General features: G+C 44.0%; 1 protein-coding gene across 4 annotated transcripts in view; it reads right to left on the reverse strand.

Annotated features, from left to right (window-relative positions):
* KIF13B (kinesin family member 13B) overlaps window positions 1-22,111 on the reverse strand; it is a 166,105-nt gene that overhangs the window by 53,565 nt on the left and 90,429 nt on the right. For all 4 annotated transcript variants that reach the window (XM_053578417.1, XM_053578418.1, XM_053578416.1 and 1 more), the window contains exons 18-29: window positions 21,811-21,973; window positions 17,676-17,822; window positions 16,070-16,219; window positions 15,641-15,769; window positions 11,622-11,792; window positions 10,002-10,159; window positions 8,826-8,958; window positions 4,802-4,948; window positions 3,873-3,902; window positions 2,381-2,480; window positions 1,413-1,539; window positions 636-691 (exon numbers count right to left, since the gene is read on the reverse strand). In XM_053578417.1, the coding sequence (XP_053434392.1) occupies window positions 636-691; window positions 1,413-1,539; window positions 2,381-2,480; window positions 3,873-3,902; window positions 4,802-4,948; window positions 8,826-8,958; window positions 10,002-10,159; window positions 11,622-11,792; window positions 15,641-15,769; window positions 16,070-16,219; window positions 17,676-17,822; window positions 21,811-21,973 (1,511 nt within the window). The remainder of the gene's footprint in view (window positions 1-635; window positions 692-1,412; window positions 1,540-2,380; window positions 2,481-3,872; window positions 3,903-4,801; window positions 4,949-8,825; window positions 8,959-10,001; window positions 10,160-11,621; window positions 11,793-15,640; window positions 15,770-16,069; window positions 16,220-17,675; window positions 17,823-21,810; window positions 21,974-22,111) is intronic.

Raw genomic sequence — 22,111 nt, forward strand, 5'->3', positions numbered from 1 at the left:
ACTTTTAACTTATTTTTAGCTCCTTAATCTACCTTTCCATTTTTTATTTTTCTTCCTACAGGCAGCCAAGATGTAAAATGTACCAAACCTAAAACATTTTACGTGGTGGTAGTGGTGGTGGGAGAAATCGGGAAAACGACAGCTACAGAAAAGCAGCAATGCAGGAATGAATGGTACCAGAGCTCTCAGGAAGAAGTGGGGAAATGTTTTAGATAATGCTAAGAAAATCTCGCAGGAGAAACCCTGCCACTTAAGTATTACTAGTCATTAGTCCTCTCCAGAGACCCGGCTTTCCCTAGGAATTAAGGCTTTCACGAGGAATTAAGAAAATGCTTTACGTACAGGGAAACACTGACCAGCCTAAGCTTGGGGAGAGCAAAGCATCCTCACAGCACTGTGGGACGTGGTAACGAAACGTGAGAAAGCTCAATGGTTACACCTTCCTGTCATCGTCAAAAAAATATGACTTTTACAAACAATTCAGTCTATGGAGGAACAGAATATGTGGGGAAACGTAAAACAGACTCTAACCTTATAATGACAGAATTGCCCGATGACCGGCTTACTGGAACCTGAGTGTTATTGCAGGCACCAATTTGTCAGAGGTAGCCTTCAGAGGACACCCCCTCACTTACCATTTAGGTCAAGGAATATAACAGGAATGTGGGTTTCCATCCCAGGCACTGGGGTCCTGTAACATGACAGACAAAGGCATCTGAATCAAGTGCACCTTCTCAGGAGCGTGCACTTCAAGATGCAGCCTGGGTGAGCACACAGAACCAGCAAGGGCAACAGCGACCTTCACCGTCGGGTCTGTAACAACCCCCACATCAGAGACGCCACAGTCTGAACAGAAGCTGCTGCTTCATATGCCGACGCTAGACCTCAATCTGACAAGACCCACCTATGCTTGTTTACCGTGAAACTCCCTTACTTAGACCTACTTTCTTATAAAATGATACACTTAAAGGCTCCCTCTGGCTTAATTTACTATTTATAATTCCTACAAAGTGGCACAGGACATTTGCTGACAGTACAGTTTAAACCAGCACCAAAACCAAAAAACTGCATGGAGATGCAATTTTCTTATGACCAGAAAGTCTTTAAAGGGAATGACCCAAGTAATTAACATACTATTTTTTCAATGCTAAGTGCCGTGGCACTAAATATTGATTTAGATTCTCAGAAATCTTAATGACTTTGGCCAATAACAATATTATTTAATAAAACAGTTTTAGGCCACAGTTACTTGACTCTTGAAAGTAATTTAACAGTTTCTTTAATTCAAACAACTTGTTCCCCACATGCCATTATGAACCTTCCATGAATTGCAGCACGTGTAAGATCCAGTCTGAAAGCAGGAGGCTTAGTGAGTGTTCAGAACTTCAAAAGTCGCAGTGCGGGGCTCGTACCATTCTGCTGGGGCGCCTGGAATCCCACTGCCAGCAGAGGGGACCATCACCGCATTCCTCTCCTCGGTCAGGGTCAGCCGCATTTCCAGAAGCTGGGCTTCCCGGTCAGCATCATCCTCTGTTTTATCTAGAACATTAGGAATAGGATACAGTAATCTCACTTGCTATTTATGTTTGCTCTGAGTAAAGACCAGAATTGCCTATATTTCAGTTACTAGATTTGCCTGTATTTCAGTTACTAGTTGATGAGTGCTCACCAGTAATAAAAACTAACTCTAAGCTAGAGAGCTCAGGGGGGCTCCAGCAGAGGGGCCATCTGAGGTTATGGAGGCCACAGGCAGCAGCACAGGAGAGGGTTAGTCCAGAGTCAGACAACTCAAGCCCTCTGAACAACAACTATTAACAGCTGCCTTTAAGTTATTATTATTATATATTTAATTTTTTTTTGAGACAAAGTCTCACTATGTCGCCCTCAGTAGGGTGACGTGACGTCACAGCTCACAGCAACCTCCAACTCTTGGGCTTAAGTGATTCTCTTGCCTCAACCTCCCAAGTAGCTGATACTATAGGCGCCCTCCACAACGCCCGGCTATTTTTTTGTTGTGGTTGTCATTGTTGTTTAGCAGGCCCAGGCCGGGTTTGAACCCGCCACCCTCGGTGTATGTGGCTGGCACCGTAACCACCGTGCTATGGTCGCCAAGCCCCTTTATGTCTTCAAGGGACAATGTTTGTTTTGGGTACAGTATTTCCTCCTTCTTTATTGAGGGGTGGGAAGGCTTGCATCGAGACGTTATTTAAACAGGATTAACGTTCTTTTGGAAAGAGGGGACCCCAGGGGTGACACTGACGTCCTTGCCATCCCCCTTTCTGATGTGCTCACCTGGCTCTAATTTTCGTGGCTACAAATGGGGATTCATTGCCATGCACTGATTGGGGAGAGAGGGAAATACTCAAATTCCTCTTCCTACCATGTTTACTGACGAGCTTTTGTAGCTGTTGATCCAAGTACTCCTGGCGTTTTGTTAGCGCATTCAACCATTTTCTACGAAGTCTCTCTAAATCCCGATCCTAGAAGAAAACAAGGGAAATGCTACTCAATATTATGTCAAGACAACACACGTGGAACTGGTGCTCTCTCTCCCTTCCTCACTCTAGCAGGCTTCAAAACTAGACCGTCTTCCACACTGATTGTTTTACTGCCACTACCCACTCTACCCACAATTCAGAACAGCTACTCTCAGAATTAAAAGCATCAGTTTCTAGACAAAGTGTTTCTGAAAGGGCAGCCCCTGAGATCCAGAACCAGTTCTGTAACAGCGTGGGGACAGAATTCCAGGTACTAGAAACAAAAATCTTCTAAAAGATCTCTTTGCTGGAAAGAAATCACAAAGGGTACTGAATAATCTTCAAATGTATATACTTAGGGCAAGCAAAAGAATCCTTCAAATTTCCTAACTACCATTTTCTGTTTCTCCAGCCTCCTGAAGTAAATGTGTAAATGCTTCTCTCCGTTCCCTTGTTTTCGTGCACTTTAGGGGTAAGGGGTGGGGGGAGAGGAGACAGGGGTTGTCATCAACAGACCCACAACTCTGCCGGTTGGCACCTGCTCACTGGCCGCCCTCGCCTCATTTCCCTTCCTAATGAGGTTACAAGGCTGGGTGGGCAGGGGAACGCAGCAGACACCCTGTGTCTGGACTTCACCAGGGCACTTAACCAAATAGCCTGTGACATTCTTGCGGACGGGATGGAGACGCGCGCAACGTGTCCACTGGAGTGAAATCACGGAGGGCTCAAATATCACATCCAAAGAACGGTAATTAACATCAGCTTAAAAGAAGCCTCTAAGGTGGTGCCACAGGACTCTGCATCTAACTCTAGTGGATACAGTTTTTATCAGTGATTTATAGGAGGGCAGACATTTCTATCCAATTAGGATGATGCAAAACCCAGAGTGTGACTGCACAGGATGACAGAATCAGGCTCCAAAGATCCCTGACAGTCCCAAGCGATGACTAACAAGATGAAACTTCACAGACACAAACAAAATCTCGTAGAAGGTTAGGAAAGGGGAAATAAATGTTAAATTGCAAACCCTATATGATTCCAGGAAGCGAGGAAAGAAGAGATTGGCTTCATATACGCAGAACACCTTGGGCTTGACTGAACTGGGAATGACACCACTATGACCAGGGCAGTAGGGGGGCGACTCCCCGTAAGGGGAGAAAAAGGAAGAGGATTTGGAGAAACTGAAGGGGAGCTCCCCGTCAGAAAGTCACAGGTGATTTCCTACCCAGGACACTTACGTGATGTCTAGGGAACAATGCTCCCTGCTCTTCTAATGTTTCACATTGTAAAAGAAGGAGTATTTGAATGAAAATGAAGTAACAGCACAAGATCCAGGAATGTGTAAATCACGTCCTTGGATCAAGCTTCCTTGGTGAGGTTAACGGGTTAAATTACCTGGTAGCTATCCATGTCCTCCTCCTCCTCCTAAAAGAAAAAATATATCATATAGAACAAAATGATCATTTATCCAAAAGTCAGGCTTGCTAAACAATCTGAATCTTTCCACACAAGGTTATATTTTCTCATTTAATTAACGTCCTATTTCATCTCTCACCTAGCCTCACCCTGAGTTTTATGGTTGTCAGGAAGTTGGAGTAAAACCTGGAGTTCTTGTAGGAAAGTGAAGAACACTCATTTGACCTTTTCAGGAACCAGTACAATGCTCTCCCTGCAGGGTTTACAGCCCCATCACCAGGGGAAATCAAACACCTGCTGGCAAATAGTCTTTACAAGCCAGTAGGGGGTTTCTGCAGAGGAGTGGGTAATGTTGAGGAGGTTAATCACTGTTAGACACTGAGCAATCTGTGGAGGCTGAGATGTTTTAACCCACAGCTTGCCGTGTACGCCAGGACAAAATAGTCTTGCACAGTGACTCCACAAAAAACGAGAAACACTAAAAAAAGATATCAGGCTGGTCTCACACTCCTGTGCTCCAGCAATCCAGCTGGCTTGGCCTCTAAGAGACTTTAAGACCAGCCTGAGTAAGAACAAGACCCCATCTCTACTAAAAATAGAAAAACTAGCCCAGCATGGTGGCAGGCACCTGTAGTCCCAGCCATTCAGGTGGCTAAGGCAGGAGTATTGCTTGAACCCTGGAGTTTGAGTTTGCTGTGAACTATGATGTCATGGCACGCTACCCAGGGCAACAGAGTAAGACTCTGTCTCAAAGTAAATAAATAAATACAATTTCTTTTTAATTAAAGAAGACATTTAAGCAAAACATCCTGAAAGAAATGAAAGAAGGTTGCTTTCATACAGGTTTCAAAAGGCTGTCTGGTTTGGTTTTGCCTTTCAACAAGAACCTAACAGGTGCACAAGCTCACCTGGACGGCCTCATGTGTTCTGGGGGACTTCAGTGGTCGGACTTTCACACACCCAATGCCAACAGATAATATACACTCTTCCATCAACGGCAAAGTCCCAGATTCCTGCACAGACTTTACTTCCACTTGAACTCGCCGGGACTGCCCCTGGATCATGGACAATTTCATAAGTATTAAAATCAGTTTCTTGATTTCCAAAAATTTGAGTTAGAGAGACACCTACAGGCTGATGTTGAGAAAAACATTTAACTTTGGAGACACCATCTTACCACAGCTTGTAAATGTTAAGTACTAAAACACGAATTAAAAAACTCATCAGAAAAAATTATTTCCCTTTAATCAAGAAGAAAAACATAACAGTTTACACATTTTTCAATAAAAAGAAATATTTAAAGAAAACATTCTAAAAAATGAAAGCGAAACAGCTAATAAAGTTCAGCTCACTAATAATTAAATCCAGAATAAAATAAGCACGATACACCTTTATTTTCACTTTCTAAGCCATTAGTAACCTTTTAAAAGAGAAATTTCCAATATTGCTCTCTGTTTAAGCAATTTCATACTCTGTAAGTGGAGATTTAAATTGGTGTGAGCTTTCTGCAAGGCAATTTTACTTAAAATATAAGTATCTTTTGACCCAGCAATTTAGATTATAGGGATCTGTTCCAAACATGCATATGTCTACAAAGAATCTTAAGGCACTGTTAAGAACAACAAAAAAATCAGGTAAAAATTAAATATATAGTGATAACTTTAGGCTGGGTACAGGCTGACGCCAAAAGTTTGAGACCATCCTGAGCAAGAGCGAGACTATCTATCTCACAGAGAATTGGGGAGGCTGAGGCAAGAAGATCAGTTGAGCCCAGGAATTTGAGGTTGCAGTCAGCTACGATGACACCACTGCACTCTAGTCCACAAAACAGAGCGAGACCCTACCTCAAAAAAAAAAAAAAAATGTATATGGACAACTTAAAACTGGTATTTATAATGAAACATTATACACAGCAGAACCTCCATAGCTGACCACCTCACTACACTGACCCCTCCTCAGGTTGACCTACGTTTCATAGACTGGACATGCATCACACCCACCAAGGCCTAGCTCCTTAGCTGACTACCTCCATATGTTGACCAGTTTGTTAAAGTCCCGTGGGTGGTGAGTTTACAGAGGTTCTACCATAGCTATAGAAAACATATGGCATGTTAAAGAGAAGATTGTACCAAAGTTAATGTATCTAGTATGAGCTACTTTAAAAAATAAGCAATCAGAGTTAGAAACAAGATTATTGAAATTACTGCCCTAATCCCAAAATAAAAATAATTGTAAACCAAACTGGAAAACAAAGAACTGGGCTTGGCACCTGTAGCTAAGCAGCTTGGCACCTGTAGCTAAGCATGCCCCAGGGCTGGCGAGTTTGAACCCAGCCCAGGCCTGCCAAACAACAATAACTACTACAGTAAAAAAAAATAGCTGGGCATTGTGGCGGGTGCCTATAGTCCCAGCTACTTGGGAGGCTGAGGCAAGAAAGTTGCTTAAGCCCAAGAGTTGGAGGCTGCTATAAGCTGTGATGCCATGGCACTCTACATAGTGAGACTCTGTCTCTAAAAGAAAAAAGAAAAAAGAAAAAGAAAACAAAGAACTGATCAGAGAGAAGCACTTCCTTCTTAAACACATTTTCAGACTACTGTGTAACTTGGTACATATACAATGAAATAATATTTTAAAAAAGAATTCCTAGTATTCCCAAATTACTGACTTCAAAGACGGTTTATAAATTTCAGGAACATAAAATAGCATTTGATAAATGGAATTTTATTTACTTATTTATTTTGCAGTTTTTAGCCAGGGCTGGGTTTGAACCCACCACCTCCGGCATATGGAGCCGGTGCCCTACTCCTTTGAGCCACAGGCCACACCCCTGAAAAATGGAATTTTAATATTCAATTTCAAGTCAATTTCTCTTGCCCTCTTCCATCATATTTTAGTTCCCATGAGCTTTGCATAATCAGGAAAATCAACTCAGGCAATCACTGACCCTACCAAGCTACATCTGAATGGTTAGGATACAGATGCCTTTTGATTTAATATTTCTCATGAACCATGCATCAGGTAATTTGTGGGGAAAGTCCCTCAGAAAACCTGGTAAGTCTAAAATAGTTTTGTCATTTCCATTGCTATCTTTCATTTGTTTATTTTGCCTGCGGCCATTCTGGATGTGTGCCTAGAGTGAAGTGTGCGCTTGAAGGGAAGATTCGTGGTTGGAGAGGAAGATACGGAGGGAAAGGGTCTAGCAAAGGCTTCCTGCTCCACAGAAAAGCTCTGAAGCGTCTCCTTTAACTGTCAGACTGAAATTCCTAGAAACTGCTGGTATTTCACGGTTTGTTCCTACAAAACAACATCAGTTTTCGTCTGGTTAAACCTCATCAGCGGTCTCTGCTGCTTTCCCATTCAAGACCAATATATCCCAGTTTTCAAGCATTAAGCTCCAACGAACCCAGCATTCAAGGCCTTCTGAGCTAGTGGCCACAAGTGTCTGCAACCACCCGTCTTCCAGCTTCCCAGCTCGTCCTACACATGAATTTCTACCCAAGTGGACTGAAACTTCAGCTTGCCATTTAGAGAAAAAACTTTTCCAGACCTTGCATGATGTTTTTCTGCACCGAAATTAAGATCCCTCCAAAAAACCCTTTCCTAATAAACCAAACATTCCCTTTGAACGTTTTTAGTAAAGGGTGTAAGAAGTAAATACTTGAATATCTAATTTATACTAAACCATAGAAAATTATCTGGTCTTACCTTCTAGTGATGAGTTTCTAAGGCATCCAAGAACATACATACATATATATGTATACGTAAATAATTTTTTAACAGATGCCCACAAAAAGATGTTCTTCACACCCTTAAGAATTCTATGATATGTACACATAACATGCTTTAATTAAACCATCCTCCTTTTGCTTTTAGTTCCTTGCCCAGACATAAATGCATTTGCTAAAATTTATTTGCTGGGCTCGGAGAACAAGTGCTTACTCTTGAAACATTAAAAAACTTAAACATTCTCTTTCATTTAGTCCAGTGGTTCTCAACCTTCCTAATGCCGCAGCCCTTTAATACAGTTCCTGTGGGTCGGAACCTACAGGTTGAGAACCGCTGATTTAGTCTTTCTCGTATTTGGAGTGTTTTCTATATTCATTTTAGGCTACTCTAATATTTTTCTATTGTTTAAAATTACATAAGCTCTCACAGGATACAACAGTCTACTAAACATTGGAGTAATGTAAAGCACAGCAAAAAGAATATATATCAAACCCTATGTGCAAATTACCATTTCCCCTCTCATGGTCTGAAAGATCACGGCGCCCCTGGGCGTAAGGGACCATTTCTATTTCTCCACCGCATGGACTCCGGCATGTTCATTATCTACCGAGCTGCAGTTTCACCCCTCCTATGCTTTAAACACACATCTCTCTTCATCCTCACACGAATCCTATACAGTGGGTGTTACCTCCACCCGCACGTAACAGGTGAGGAAGAGACGTTATAAATTTGCTCACGGATACACAGCAAGGACGCACCAGAGCCAGAACTGAGCCCAAAACTGTCAGACTGAACAGTTATTCTCTTTGCCATGTCACTGGCTTCTCCTTGTCGTCACAGATGATCTAATAGTACTCAATATATTTACGTCCCACAAATCAATTCTAAGTTTTCCTTTAAATCATATCTTTTTCTTACCTAACCCCAACAGAAGCTGATTTTTTTTTTACTGTTAAATCATAGCTGTGTACATTAGTGCAATCGCCTATACCCATAACAGAAGCTGATTTTAAAAGATTATACACGGCCGTATTTGTGACAACAAAAGAAAATAACATGAAGTAGGAGACAATTTAATATAAAATTTCATATAAGAAATGGACATGGTCGGCCCAGATTTCATAATCATTTTTTTCCTACTAAAAAGGAGCCAGTATTAAGCTTTCTGGCTTCAAAGAAGCTAATATGAACATTCGATCATGTTACCTGCCGGAGCTGGAAGATCCCTCCTGTCGGGACGTCCTTTGCAGAAGTCACTTCAACAGGGCAATATTCACCGTTCTCATTCTGTTCCAAGATTTGAACCCAGAATTCCAATTTCCTCGTGACTTCACTCCATCTAGGAAACAGATGAAGTTCTTGGAAAATCATACATTTTAACATCAATCGGCACCTTAACATCCTCTACCTAAGAATTAACAGAAAAATGACCTCCAAACAGAGTCACTCAATGGAATGACCCTATAGTTCAATGAGTAACTAAAAACCGAAGTAAGTGTACTTCGTTTACTATTATAACTAGGAATGGCTCCTTTGTTTCGTTCAAAAAGATACAAAGTGGTTACTCCGAAATCAGGACATTACCATCAAAGCAAATACAGGGACTGTCTTGACACAGACAGATGACGGGGGTGCCACACACATTTCAGAGACTTGCCAGATATCACCTCTCAGGTCAATGAGAGGATCAAAAATAAAAAGTCCCCTTTAAAAAAATCTGGTTTTCTTAGATGAAAAGGAGATAAACAGTACTTATGCAACTTAGTCATTCCCTTTTACGTCTTCCTGTTAAGTCAACAAACAAGCCCACCTCTCTGCCTCACAGACACCACTCAGACAGAACTGGGAGCACAGGACAGAATCGATGTGAACACCAGAGGAGATCCCAATCCACCTGCTATAGCTAACTAGAAGTAATTCATAACAGTAAGGGACATTCTGCAAAATTCATGTCATTGTTTCTTAAACAGCCACAAATTCAACCTCCCGTTATTCCTCAGAGTTCACTGCCCTAAGGAAGTTTGAGTGTGTGATTAACATCCTGGAGACACCACCATCCCTGCTGGGGACACTGGTGAAACTCAGGAAATAGCTGCAGTTTTTAAAAATTAGGAAGGGGGCCAGGCGTGGTGGTTCACACCTGTCATCCCAGCACTCTGGGAGATCAAGGTGGGTGGATTCCTTGAGCTCATGAGTTCGAGAACAGTCTAAGCAAAAGCAAGACCCCATCTCTACTAAAAATAGAAAAACTGAGGCAAAAGGATCCCGTGAGCCGGAGGTGGAGGTTTCTGTGAGCTGTGATGCCACAGCGCTCTACCCAGGGCAACAGCTTGAGGCTCTGTCTCAAAAAAAATAAAAAAATAAATAATATATAAAATTCACCTGTCCCGGAGACTACGTGTTTTTGCCTGGATAATTCCCAAGTCCCAGAGGGCTGGGTTTTTCCGAGGATCGTTTATCTTATGTCCGTATACTTCAATTGCCAACGCTCCTTCTGAAAGATGCTCAATAAAGTCTTCAGTGATATTAACAGAAAACTCCTGAAACACAACAGCTAATTATGTAACAGCAAATCCCTTCCGGCAATCTTACGACTGTTTATGCCAGACAACATATACTTAATTATATCACGGAGAGCAAGAAAACAGAATGTTTTAGCTAAAACAATCCACCTAACATCCATAACGAGTGTTCAGATGCCTAAGGTTTTTGACTTTAAAAATAACTACAATTCTGAATTTTTAAAACTTTTCGCCTTGAAAATCTAGTAAGACCAACATGTATTCTATTCTGTTAGCAATATTTTGAGAGCTATGTTTCAAAATGTAATTATATTAAGTATTACAACAATGATCCATAATATCTTGATAGAAAAGTTATTACATGCAAGAAAGAACCAGTGTGGGTGAAAAAAGATGTTCCCACTTTTTAGAAAGGTAATTGTCTGTAATAATAAGAGAGAATGGAAATAATGATCATTAATGCAAAAAAAACTTTTTCATTTTTAAAAATTCTTCCAACCTGTCCATCTTTATAAGATGGCATTTCACAATTAAGATTGAATTCAAAACCATTTATTAAAGAAAGTTATGGAATCTCCGGCACTGTTGGAGTCTCCTCTCTCTCTCTCCATCTTTAATGCACAGAAGGTATTTATCTGATTTTACCAGATTAGAAAGAGGCCTCTCTCTTAAAAAAAAAATGTGATGGCTCAAGTATGGCACAGCAGCAAAAAAGATTGGGCTGGTTTCTAGCCGTTACAAGCTGATCTCTCTGAACTGCTTTTACAACTGAAGGAAAAGCATTATCACCAAATACAACTGTGGTAAAAACCAAACAAAGAATCACACCCAGTGCTTAACAGCAGGAGGTGCTCAATGAAGTTAGTCCCTGCCTGTCCCGGGTCTTCACTTTCTCTAGAGCACAAGCTGCTTAACCTTTTTAGGTCATTTCTCCAATAATCTCATACAAAACACAGATTTCTTTTGGAGAGGAGTATACATAGATACATTCCCACATATCTGTTTTTGACACAAAAGCTAACTTTTCTTTTTTTTTGAGACAGAGCCTCAAGCTGTCGCCCTGGGTAGAGTGCCGTGGCATCACAGCTCATAGCAACCTCCAACTCCTGGGCTCAAGCGATTCTCCTGCCTCCAACTCCCAAGTAGCTGTGACTACGGGCACCCACAACGCCCGGCTATTTTTTTGGTTGCAGTTGTCATTGTTGTTTGGCAGGCCTGGGCTGGATTCGAACCCACCAGCTCAGGTGTATGTGGCTGGCGCCTTAGCTGCTTTAGCCACAGGCGCCGAGCCACAAAAGCTAACGTTTCACTGTGGAAGAGTAAGCTGCACTGATACTTTAGTTTTGGACTCAATACCCACTCTAAAAAACTATTCTCTGAGACCTATATTGGCACAATCATTCCAAGAAATAGTTTGTTTTTCTGCCCTGTTTCCATGCGAGAAATTTAAACATTGACCGAATCTGGAAATCCAACTCACTCTGCAGTGATCAAACACGACCATGCAGTGAGGCTCCTTGCTGACGGGAGAGGAGGAAGTGTCCACCTCGGGGGCCACCATCACAGGGTCCTGCTGGTCCCAGAAGTCGTATTTGCAGAACACAAAGTGGGACAGATGCTGTGGCAGCCCAGTGGCTTGGAGAATTTTAACCTGAAGGAGAAACAAGGCTTTGGTTCATTTGTTAAATCTGAAGGTTCCAAGAAGCACTTAAGTCAGTTCCGGGTTCCAGCCCAGACCCTGTCATTAACTGTTGTTTTTTTTTAGCCAAATCCCATTTGCTCTGACACTGCATTTGTGCCATCTGTGAAATGGTGACAACTGTCATATTTAGTGAGAGGCCTGACACAGGGTAGCAATGACCTTGACTATAAAGGTGGACGTTGTAAACCATTTAAAGACTGATGAAAAGCATTAAATTCTAGTTCCTTAGAACATAAAAATCATTATCAACTCAAAACAGGAAAGTTCTCAAACATTAACATCATTCAATGACATGAATTTGTCTAACCATGGATATGTCATAAGAAGATGACAAGATTGTTAAGTATGGTGAATGAAGAACAAAATCAGTGTGTACCAACAAACAAATATTAAGGAAAGGAAAAGTATTTATTTAAAAGTATAAAGAGAACATACTTCTCTACCGCATTTTTTTTTTTTTTGTGGTTTTTGGCCAAGGCTGGGTTTGAACCCACCACCTCCAGCATATGGGGCCGGTGCCCTATCCCTTTGAGCCACAGGCACCGCCTCGCATTTTTTGAGACAAAGTCTCACTATGTCGCCCTGGGTAGAGTGCTGTGCCATCACAGCTCACAGCAACCTCAAACTCTTGGACTTAAGCAATTCTCTTGCCTCAGCTTCCCAAGTAGCTGGGACTACAGGGGCCTGCCACATTGCCTGGCTTTTTTTTTTTTTTTTTTAATTGCAGTTGTCATTGTTTAGCAGGCCCGGGCCAGGCTCAAATGAACCAGCTTCCGTGTATATGGCTGGCGCCCTACTCACTGAGCTACAGGTGCCAAGCCTCTCTACCGCATTTTTGGGGGAGAACTTTAAAAGCATCAGGAATGTATGATTTGAAGATCTGGGAACTGATGACAGCTGGCATTTTCCCACTCTCTGCACCAGCATTACTGAACACCCTCCCTCTGCATGTGGGGCAGAGTCTCTGGGCTAGAGGAATTCAGCGTTGTGTGACACAAGTGCAATTAGAAATATGTGTCCCATCCGATCCCCGAAAGAAATGCCGATAACAGATTTTAAAGAGGCCTAACATTCCTAGTGAGACTGACCAGACTGAGAAAAAGACGGGAATGGGCCACACCAGGCCCGAGCAGAGAGGCAACATACCAACACATACCACAGTCAGACTGAATCCACCCGAAAGCCTTTTTTTTTTTTTACTAGAAATTAATCTCAACTTTAAGGTTAAAATAAATAAGGGACCAGATTTGAGATGCTGAATCTCCTCTACAGGACTCTAGTCAGGAGTGAAGACTGCCAGGAACAAGGATGTCTGCAGATCTACAACACAGGTTGTTTGGATTTGTTTTGTAAATTTTTGCACATAAAAGCTAAAATCACCACCAGGTGTCAGAATGCCACAGACTTCAATTTGCAGCCGTTCTAGACAGTGGAAAAGGAACCAAGGAACCGTTGAGTGAACATGGAAGTAACTGACAAGCCCCGGAGGCCTCCCCTCCATCTGCAAAGCCCTCCAGAAAGCTGCCCAGCTCTCCACTCCTCCCCACAGCCAGTTGCTAATGTGCGCTGAGAAAGGACTGGGGTGGGAAGGATCATGAATTAAGAGAGTTCATGAGGACAATTAATGACAATTAAGGTTATGGGGGGGGAAGCAGAAAGAGGGATGGAGGGACGAGGGTGGGGCCTTGGTGCGTGTCACATTTTATGGGGGCAAGACATGATTGCAAGAGGGACTTTACCTAACAATTGCAATCAGTGTAACTGGCTTATTGTACCCTCAATGAATCCCCAACAATAAAAAAAAAAAAAAAAAAAAAAAATGAATTAAGAGAGTTCAGCCTGGCTACCCTTTCCTGGCCACCTCCTCACTTGTACTTGGTTCCTCTGCTTGTCCTCAGATGCTCACTTTTTAACTGGCTCCCGCAGGGATTCTCAACCCATGGCAGTGCTGGGGGGGGGGGGGTGAAGTGGGGAGAAGAGACAAATGACAGTATTTCTGCATTTGTCATAGGGAGCAGCAAGGCGCCCAAGAAAGGCGCCCCGCCCACCAACACCCTTTCCCTCAGGTGCAGCCTGAGTCTCCCCTTCCCTCCTTCTCTGAATCCATTCCCTCTCCACTGTCCCCCAGAACACGTGCTGCCTCCCTCTAGTCTATGAGAACATTCAGATCACACGATACTGGGGTCCTCTGCTCACACTCATGTCACCACAACACACGTACACTACACCAGGAGCCGCCTAAGAGCAGGGGCCTCACCTCCTTCCCCTTCACGTTCTGTACCTGCACGTCTGACCGGCAACACTCAACACACACATCCTGCACAGAATGCGTGGGAAGGAGGGACGGAGGGAAGGAGGGAAGGTGGGAAGGAGGGAAGGTGGGAAGGAGGGAAGGTGGGAAGGAGGGAAGGTGGGAAGGAGGGAAGGTGGGAAGGAGGGAAGGTGGGAAGGAGGGAAGGAGGGAAGGAGGGAAGGAGGGAAGGTGGGAAGGAGGGAAGGAGGGAAGGAGGGAAGGTGGGAAGGTGAGAAGGAGGGAAGGAGGGAAGGAGGGAAGGAGGGAAGGTGGGAAGGAGGGAAGGTGGGAAGGAGGGAAGGTGGGAAGGAGGGAAGGTGGGAAGGAGGGAAGGAGGGAAGGTGGGAAGGAGGGAAGGAGGGAAGGTGGGAAGGAGGGAAGGTGGGAAGGTGGGAAGGAGGGAAGGTGGGAAGGAGGGAAGGTGGGAAGGAGGGAAGGTGGGAAGGAGGGAAGGTGGGAAGGTGGGAAGGAGGGAAGGAGGGAAGGAGGGAAGGTGGGAAGGAGGGAAGGTGGGAAGGAGGGAAGGTGGGAAGGAGGGAAGGTGGGAAGGTGGGAAGGAGGGAAGGTGGGAAGGTGGGAAGGAGGGAAGGAGGGAAGGTGGGAAGGAGGGAAGGAGGGAAGGTGGGAAGGAGGGAAGGAGGGAAGGTGGGAAGGAGGGAAGGAGGGAAGGAGGGAAGGTGGGAAGGAGGGAAGGAGGGAAGGTGGGAAGGTGGGAAGGTGGGAAGGAGGGAAGGTGGGAAGGAGGGAAGGTGGGAAGGTGGGAAGGAGGGAAGGAGGGAAGGAGGGAAGGTGGGAAGGAGGGAAGGTGCGAAGGAGGGAAGGTGGGAAGGTGGGAAGGAGGGAAGGTGGGAAGGTGGGAAGGAGGGAAGGAGGGAAGGAGGGAAGGTGGGAAGGAGGGAAGGAGGGAAGGAGGGAAGGTGGGAAGGAGGGAAGGTGCGAAGGAGGGAAGGAGGGAAGGTGGGAAGGTGGGAAGGAGGGAAGGTGGGAAGGAGGGAAGGAGGGAAGGTGGGAAGGAGGGAAGGTGCGAAGGAGGGAAGGAGGGAAGGTGGGAAGGTGGGAAGGAGGGAAGGAGGGAAGGAGGGAAGGAGGGAAGGTGGGGCATAAGCAGAAGCAGGAGGGCAGAGAGAATCCGAGACGACGCGGAGACCCCGCAGCAGCGACTCTGCAGTGGCCAAGGGCAGAACCAGCACTGGGTCACTCTGCATCTTCGGCAGGCATCAAGAGCCCCAACAACACGAGGAAATTGGTAGGGAAGACCAGGGTTTCTCTGCCATGAAGCACAAACACAGACTTGTGTCATTCTGGAGCTGAGTGGCCCCCAGAAAGGTGGAGACCTGACTGTCCAAGGCTCCTGGACCAGGACTTCAGGACAGTGATGAAATACAGTCTCGACCAATGATAAGAGAGATTTTCAAAATTCAAGAAAGACTATTTATCATCTCAACACCCACAATCCTCGAAACCGGCCCCCCATTGACAGCTCTGACGTGCAGCCAGGACTCACCATGCAGACCAGCTTGCTGTCCTGGGTCTCCTTCTCAAAGGAGACCTCTGCAGCTTCCTCGCCCCCTGCAATTCTTTCCCCGACATCACCACTGATCCGCGTCACCTCCACGTGCAGCCGCCCTGCCACCTGCACCAATGGGAGAGGCAGAAACTTGTTCCAGATGTGGTTCCTGCTCCCTGGAGATGGCCTCTCTTCTGATGGTAGGGGGTTGGCTTAGGAGGATTGACAAGCCTAGTTTCTAGCAGTTACTCTCCCCTCCCAGGACTTGGAATAACCACCACAAAGCCCTACGGAAACACAAGGTACTGAAAACACACACACCTACCATCTGTCATTATGGATAAAAAATACAACAATACGTGATCACCACCCGACTATCTCTCTGACTCTTCTCTACAGGACATGAGGCAGAAAGAAAAAACGAACCTCCCCTTTCTGGTTGACAATTGGCACAGCGTACTGCAACTTGACGTCATAGAAAAGAGACTCAAGGAAGACGTTGGCCACCCCAATGAGACTGTGATTTTCCTGCTCATCAAAGAATGGATCAGCACGCTTGAAGTAAGATCGTATTACCTGTAAGGAGATTCAGAAAAATCACTTAAAATTATGCATTCAACCTACCAGCTTTTGATGCACTCAAGTTTAGAAAAAGCTCTAGATTTTAAAAAGTAAAGTTTTTGCTGGAGCGGAGCCCCCATTTGTCACACATGGCACTGCCTCATTCCCACTTAGAAAAGGAGTCAGCGTCTGTTACCTACGACAGCAAGAACAGGTCATTACTTCAAGCATTGCTTCTCCCTTACTTGGAAATCTTGCCACAAAGTAAACAAAAAACATACATTAACAAGAAAAAGAAGCAGCGTGTACTAAACTACTCTTCATTTTTCTTTTAGGGCAGAGGGTCATTCATATCCGTTCTTTCCGTTGCTACTGAATCATAAGACCCCCTGGTCCTAATGAAAGTAAACCCCACAGAGGAGAGAGCCAGGCTTTTTTTTTTTTTTTTTTTGAGACAGAGCCTCAAACTGTCACTCTGGGTAGAGTGCCATAACATCACAGCTCACAGCAACCTCCAACTCCTGGGATTACGCAATTCTCTTCCCTCAGCCTCCCAAGTAGCTGGGACTACATGCGCCTGCCACAATGAACGGCTATTTTTTGGTTGCAGCCATCATTGCTGTCTGGCGGGTCCAGGCTGGATTCGAACCCGCCAGCTCAGGTATATGTGGCTGGCACTTTAGCCACTTGAGCCACAGACACCGAGCCAAGGACTTTATTTTTTTTCCCCATGTTTATCATTGCTGTTTTATTTTTAATTCAAAATAAGAGAAGAATTTAGTAAGAAAATGAAAAAAAATTTAAGCAAAAATGTCACCTGATAAGTCATTTTTATTGATGACAATTTGGAAGAAAACATTTTTACAAAAGAGAGGATATAACTCTGCCCAAACAGGACCAGCAACGTGGAAACATGTGAGAACACACACACATGTACATTTCTATTGTAACTATGTGCAGTGACTATGTCACGGCTGACCTGAGTCAGAAAACCCACAAGTGGAGCGTGTACTGGTAAGTGGTACCTGCACAATGATCAGAACTCCTTCAAAAACTTCTTAATAGTATTAAATATTAAAGTACCACTGCTGCTCAACTTCAGAAACACATATTATATGTATATTATGTGAAAGGTTAAACAGGGGGAGACATGGGGGAGAGCAAGGCCTGGCCTCTGCCCTGAGGTGGTTCCCAAAACAGGATGTGCCAAGGCAAGGCAGAAGGGAAAGTGGAGGTCTCTGCGAGAAATCCAAAAGACAGAAAGGAAGAGAAGGAAAAAGAAGATATCAGATTGACAGGCTATTAAAATTCTTGATTTGCTAAACAATTTAGAAAATGAAAATGAAGTTTACTCTAGACACAGTGTTACTATTTTGGGAAAAGAATAATTTTCCCCTGAAATGGCCAGATTCCTTCCTGGTTGCTTCCTTCCTTAACAGTGAAGTAATTTTAAAAAGAAAAAACAACTTACTGGGCTATCTTCTTCACACTCTTTCCACTCCTGATAAAGGTCTCTCATATCCAATAACCTGTTGTCCAGTTTTTCCAAAGACCAAATCTGCTTTCCTTTTCCTTTCCTTCTCACCTGGATCGCAGGTTCGCTAAGAAGAGAACCTCGCTGCAGAGACGGGAAGAGTGACCACGTGAGAAACCAGGCCGGCCGCCCGTGGGGAGGGCAACACAGAACATTCCCAGACCCACCAGGCAAATGGCAACACACCAAAACTCAGATGGCAATCGTGACTCTGCTCATCACTTAAGTATAAGCTTATGTTTAAGTTTTGACTGCAGGTGAACATGAATTTAAATTTAAAACCCAAAAGACTAGACCATGTTTAATGAGAAGTAAAAACAAAAATGTTTTACTCAGGCCATCCTGTGACCCCAGGGTATCAGTGGTGAAGGACAGAGAGTCATGAGCATTAAATGGCAAAGGGAAATCTGGGGAGGAAACTATCTTTTACCTTTCAAAAGTGCAAATTCCTAATTCTTTTTGAATGGATAGTATATATTCATAGGGTACAAAATATAAACTGTTTAAAAGAGTAAACTAAGAAGTGCGCCATTTACCCACGTGAAGAAACAAATGGTACCAAGTTTCCAAATACAGATAGTTTAAATTTATTATTAAATTTGTAAAGAACCAGGTGGAAGTGGTGGCTGCACAATACCATGACCGTACTAAATGCCATAGAATCGTTCACTTGAAAATAATGAGATATTATGCAAATCTCACCTAAAAATAGCATGAAAAGCTGACAGTTTTTCCAGCTTACAAAAGCAATGTATTTTTAATGCAGAAAGATTTAGAACATTTCAAAAGCCACAAAGTAGGGGGGAAAAATGCCCCATACCCCTCCCTGAGATAAACCCAGCAGTCATCTAATCGATTTATTGGCTTAATTTGTCAATTGTTCTGCCATGTACACTTACAATTTAAGAGAACTGTGAAATCACCAAAGCTTTGTTAACATCTTGTCTATAATCCTTTCCACAGAACACAAAATTTGCATAATAAAAACAAAGATTTGAGATTTTTTTGTGTGGGGCGAGGGGGAGACTGTCACCCTGGCTACAGTGCAGTGGCACCAGCAGAGCTCACCACAACCTCTAACTAGTGGGCTCAAGCAATATTCCTGCCTCGGCTTCCCAAGTAGCTGGGACTTTAGGTATCCACAGTAACATCTGGATAATTTTTCTCTTATTAGTAGAGACAAGGGTTTCACACTTGCTCAGGCTGGTCTCGATTTCCTGACCTCAAGCAATCCTCCTACTTTGGCCTCCCAAAGTGCTGGGATTAGTTGTGAGCCACTGTGCCCTGAGAAGATTTGAGAATTCTTACGGGTGAAAACTACAATTCTTTCACATATTTTAAAGGCCTTTCCACCTTATATTTGGCAAGCTGAAGAATAAATACAGAATCCCGTTAGTGATCAGTGTGGGTAGTAGCTTTCTGGGTGAGAATGCTGGGTGTGGGACTAACCATCAGAGGGCCTACTGCAAAACTGGAAAAAAGAAAAAAAAAAAAAAAAAAAAACAGCATGGACAGGACATGAAACTAAATGAGAATTTTCAAATACCAAAAGAGTCTTTATTCAATTACAGACTGCAAGACCCCACCCAACTGAGGGACCAGTCTCCTTAGAAAATGACATCTAAAAATAGTCATCTATTTCCATCAATACTCATAGAGAACTAGTAGCTATTTATTGTAAATGGCTCCTTCACTCTGGCAATACTGTCACCTCTGGCAGCCAAAGAAACACCCCAGTGAAAACACTAGGAGGTGCAGGGGAGGAGAGAGATGGTCACAGTGACGGGACTCACTGCTGGGGTTGACCTGGCAGCCCCAAAGCAGAGCTGCTCCTTCTCACAAAGCCCAAAATAGGATACAGAGAAAAGGGCTACTATAGAGCTTAATGGGGGGAAATGTTCACATTCCTGCTTTATTCAACTCAAACCCTATAGAATGAAAGACAATTTTGCATCTCTGAGCCTTCTAGAAGAAGCTGAGCCCTACCTATTCTACCCACAATGGGCCAACCTCTTTTTTTTTTTTTTGTAGAGACAGAGTCTCACTTTATGGCCCTCTGTAGAGTGCCGTGGCCTCACACAGCTCACAGCAACCTCCAACTCCTGGGCTTAAGAGATTCTCTTGCCTCAGCCTCCCGAGCAGCTGGGACTACAGGCACCCGCCACAACGCCTGGCTATTTTTTTTGGTTGCAGTTTGGCCGGGGCCAGGTTTGAACCAGCCACCCTTGGTATATGGGGCCGGCGCCTTACCGACTGAGCCACAGGCGCCGCCCAACGGGCCAACCTCTTTTGCTTCTGGTCCATGAATCCTGTGTAACAGATTTGGCCCTACAAATACTAGTAAGTAAAATAAAGCTCTATTAAGCAAAACCTTTTAAACTATATGACAGTATGTAGAGACAATGATTACACCACATTCACAATACTGTCATCACTCAAAACGTTAAGAATCGTAGTTGCCAAATATCTACTCCATGTAAAACGCTGACCTCAATACTGTGATGTCACAGGGAAAGAAAGGTAATCCCTGCTATCAAATTAGCACTGGACACCCTAGATCTACTGATTAAAGCTCTGCTGGTATTGAATACTGTACGAGAAATAACACAGACTCTCAAAAAAAAATTTTTTCTTTTTGAGACAGAGTCTCATTATGTCACCCTTGGTAGAGTGCTGGGGCGTCACAGCTCACAGCAACCTCAAACTCTTGGGCTTAAGTGATTCTCTTGCCTCAGCCTCCCAAGTAGGTGAGACTATAGGTGCCTGCCACAACGCCAGGCTATTTTGTTGTTGTTGTCATTGTTGTTTAGCAGACCCAGCTGGGTTCAAACCCACCAGCCCCAGGACATGTGGCCGGCACCCTAACCCCTGAGCTACATGCGCCAAGCCTGGACTCTCAAAAGTCTGGCCCTGAATGTGGTGTAATCATTGTCTCTACATACTGTGCATATAGTTTAAAAGGTTTTGCTTAATAGAGCTTTATTTTACTTACTAGTATTTGTAGGGACAAATTTTATCTGAATATAAAATTCTACCCTTGGCTTGGTGCCTGTGGCTCAAGCGGCTAAGGTGCCAGCCACATACACCTGAGCTGGCGGGTTTGAATCCAGCTCCAGCCCACCAGACAACAATGACGGCTGCAACCGAAAAATAGCCGGGCGTTGTGGCGGGCGCCTGTGGTCCCAGCTACTTGGGAGGCAGAGGCAGAAGAATCACTTGAGCCAGGAGTTGGGAGTTGCTGTGAGCTGTGATGTCACGGCACCCTACCCAGGGTGACAGCATGAGGCTCTGTCTCAAAAAAAAAAAAAGAAAATTCTACCCAATCCAATAAAAATCATGATGAACATGATTCAAGAGACAGAAAATAACACCCCCCCCCCCAAAAAAAAAGAGAGAAAGAAAAAAGAGGAAAACAAGTAAGTAGCAGACAGGAGATTTTGATGAGGCTTTTCCTAAAACATTTCACTAAACTTAACACCCAAAAAAGACATCTGCAACCTTGAACATACACATGAAACTAACGGTTTATACATGATCTATTAGAAGTGGAAAATAACATGATAAAAATAAAATGAATACCTAACGGGGTGGGGGAGTTGTAGAGTGGAAACAGGATAAAGGGAAAAGAAGGTTTGGGGAGATTTATCAGAAGAGACTTCTCAGAAATCATTTAAACTGATTTGAAAAAAAGGAAATGAATGTGAAATGAATCGGTAGGGCCAGGGGAGGTGGAGAGAGTTATATTCTCCTCGTGGACACAACATATATATGTGCAAAGGCAGAGAATTAAAAGGAGATAAAGGGTGGCGCCTGTGGTTCAAGGAGTGGGGCGCCGGTCCCATATGCCGGAGGTGGCGGGTTCGAACCTAGCCCCGGCCAATAACCACAAAAAAAAAATAAATAAATAAAAGGAGATAAACTCTACTCGAGGAAGGAGGACAAAGGGTCTAGACTCACGGGGAACAGACATGGATCCGAGGGCAAACCCACTGGGGCTTAAATACCACCAGGCAGACAGAAGGCAATTTTATCCAAAGAGATCGTTATCTTACCCGGTGAACAGCAACCTCACCTTTCTGTTGGCATCCAGGCTGGAGGCTGGAATCTGTAGGGTAACTTTATATTCTGTCCTTTTATCCAGCTCCTCTGCGATGTAACTAGCTTCTCTCACCAATAGATTGGCTTTAACAATCTGCTCCCTCAGCCTCATCAGGCTGTTATTCAACGTTGCTTCTCTGTTTAAAATAAAAAGCGGGGGAGATAACACAGGGAAGCACATCAGAAAATGTGACTGCCAAGCTTTACAACCGTCTTGTGCACACGGGGAGAATGCTGCTGACACGAACCCATGCACACTCTGGCACCAGGCTGCA

The sequence above is a fragment of the Nycticebus coucang genome, chromosome 24 (assembly GCF_027406575.1).
Source record: "Nycticebus coucang isolate mNycCou1 chromosome 24, mNycCou1.pri, whole genome shotgun sequence".
Classification (NCBI taxonomy): domain Eukaryota; kingdom Metazoa; phylum Chordata; class Mammalia; order Primates; family Lorisidae; genus Nycticebus; species Nycticebus coucang.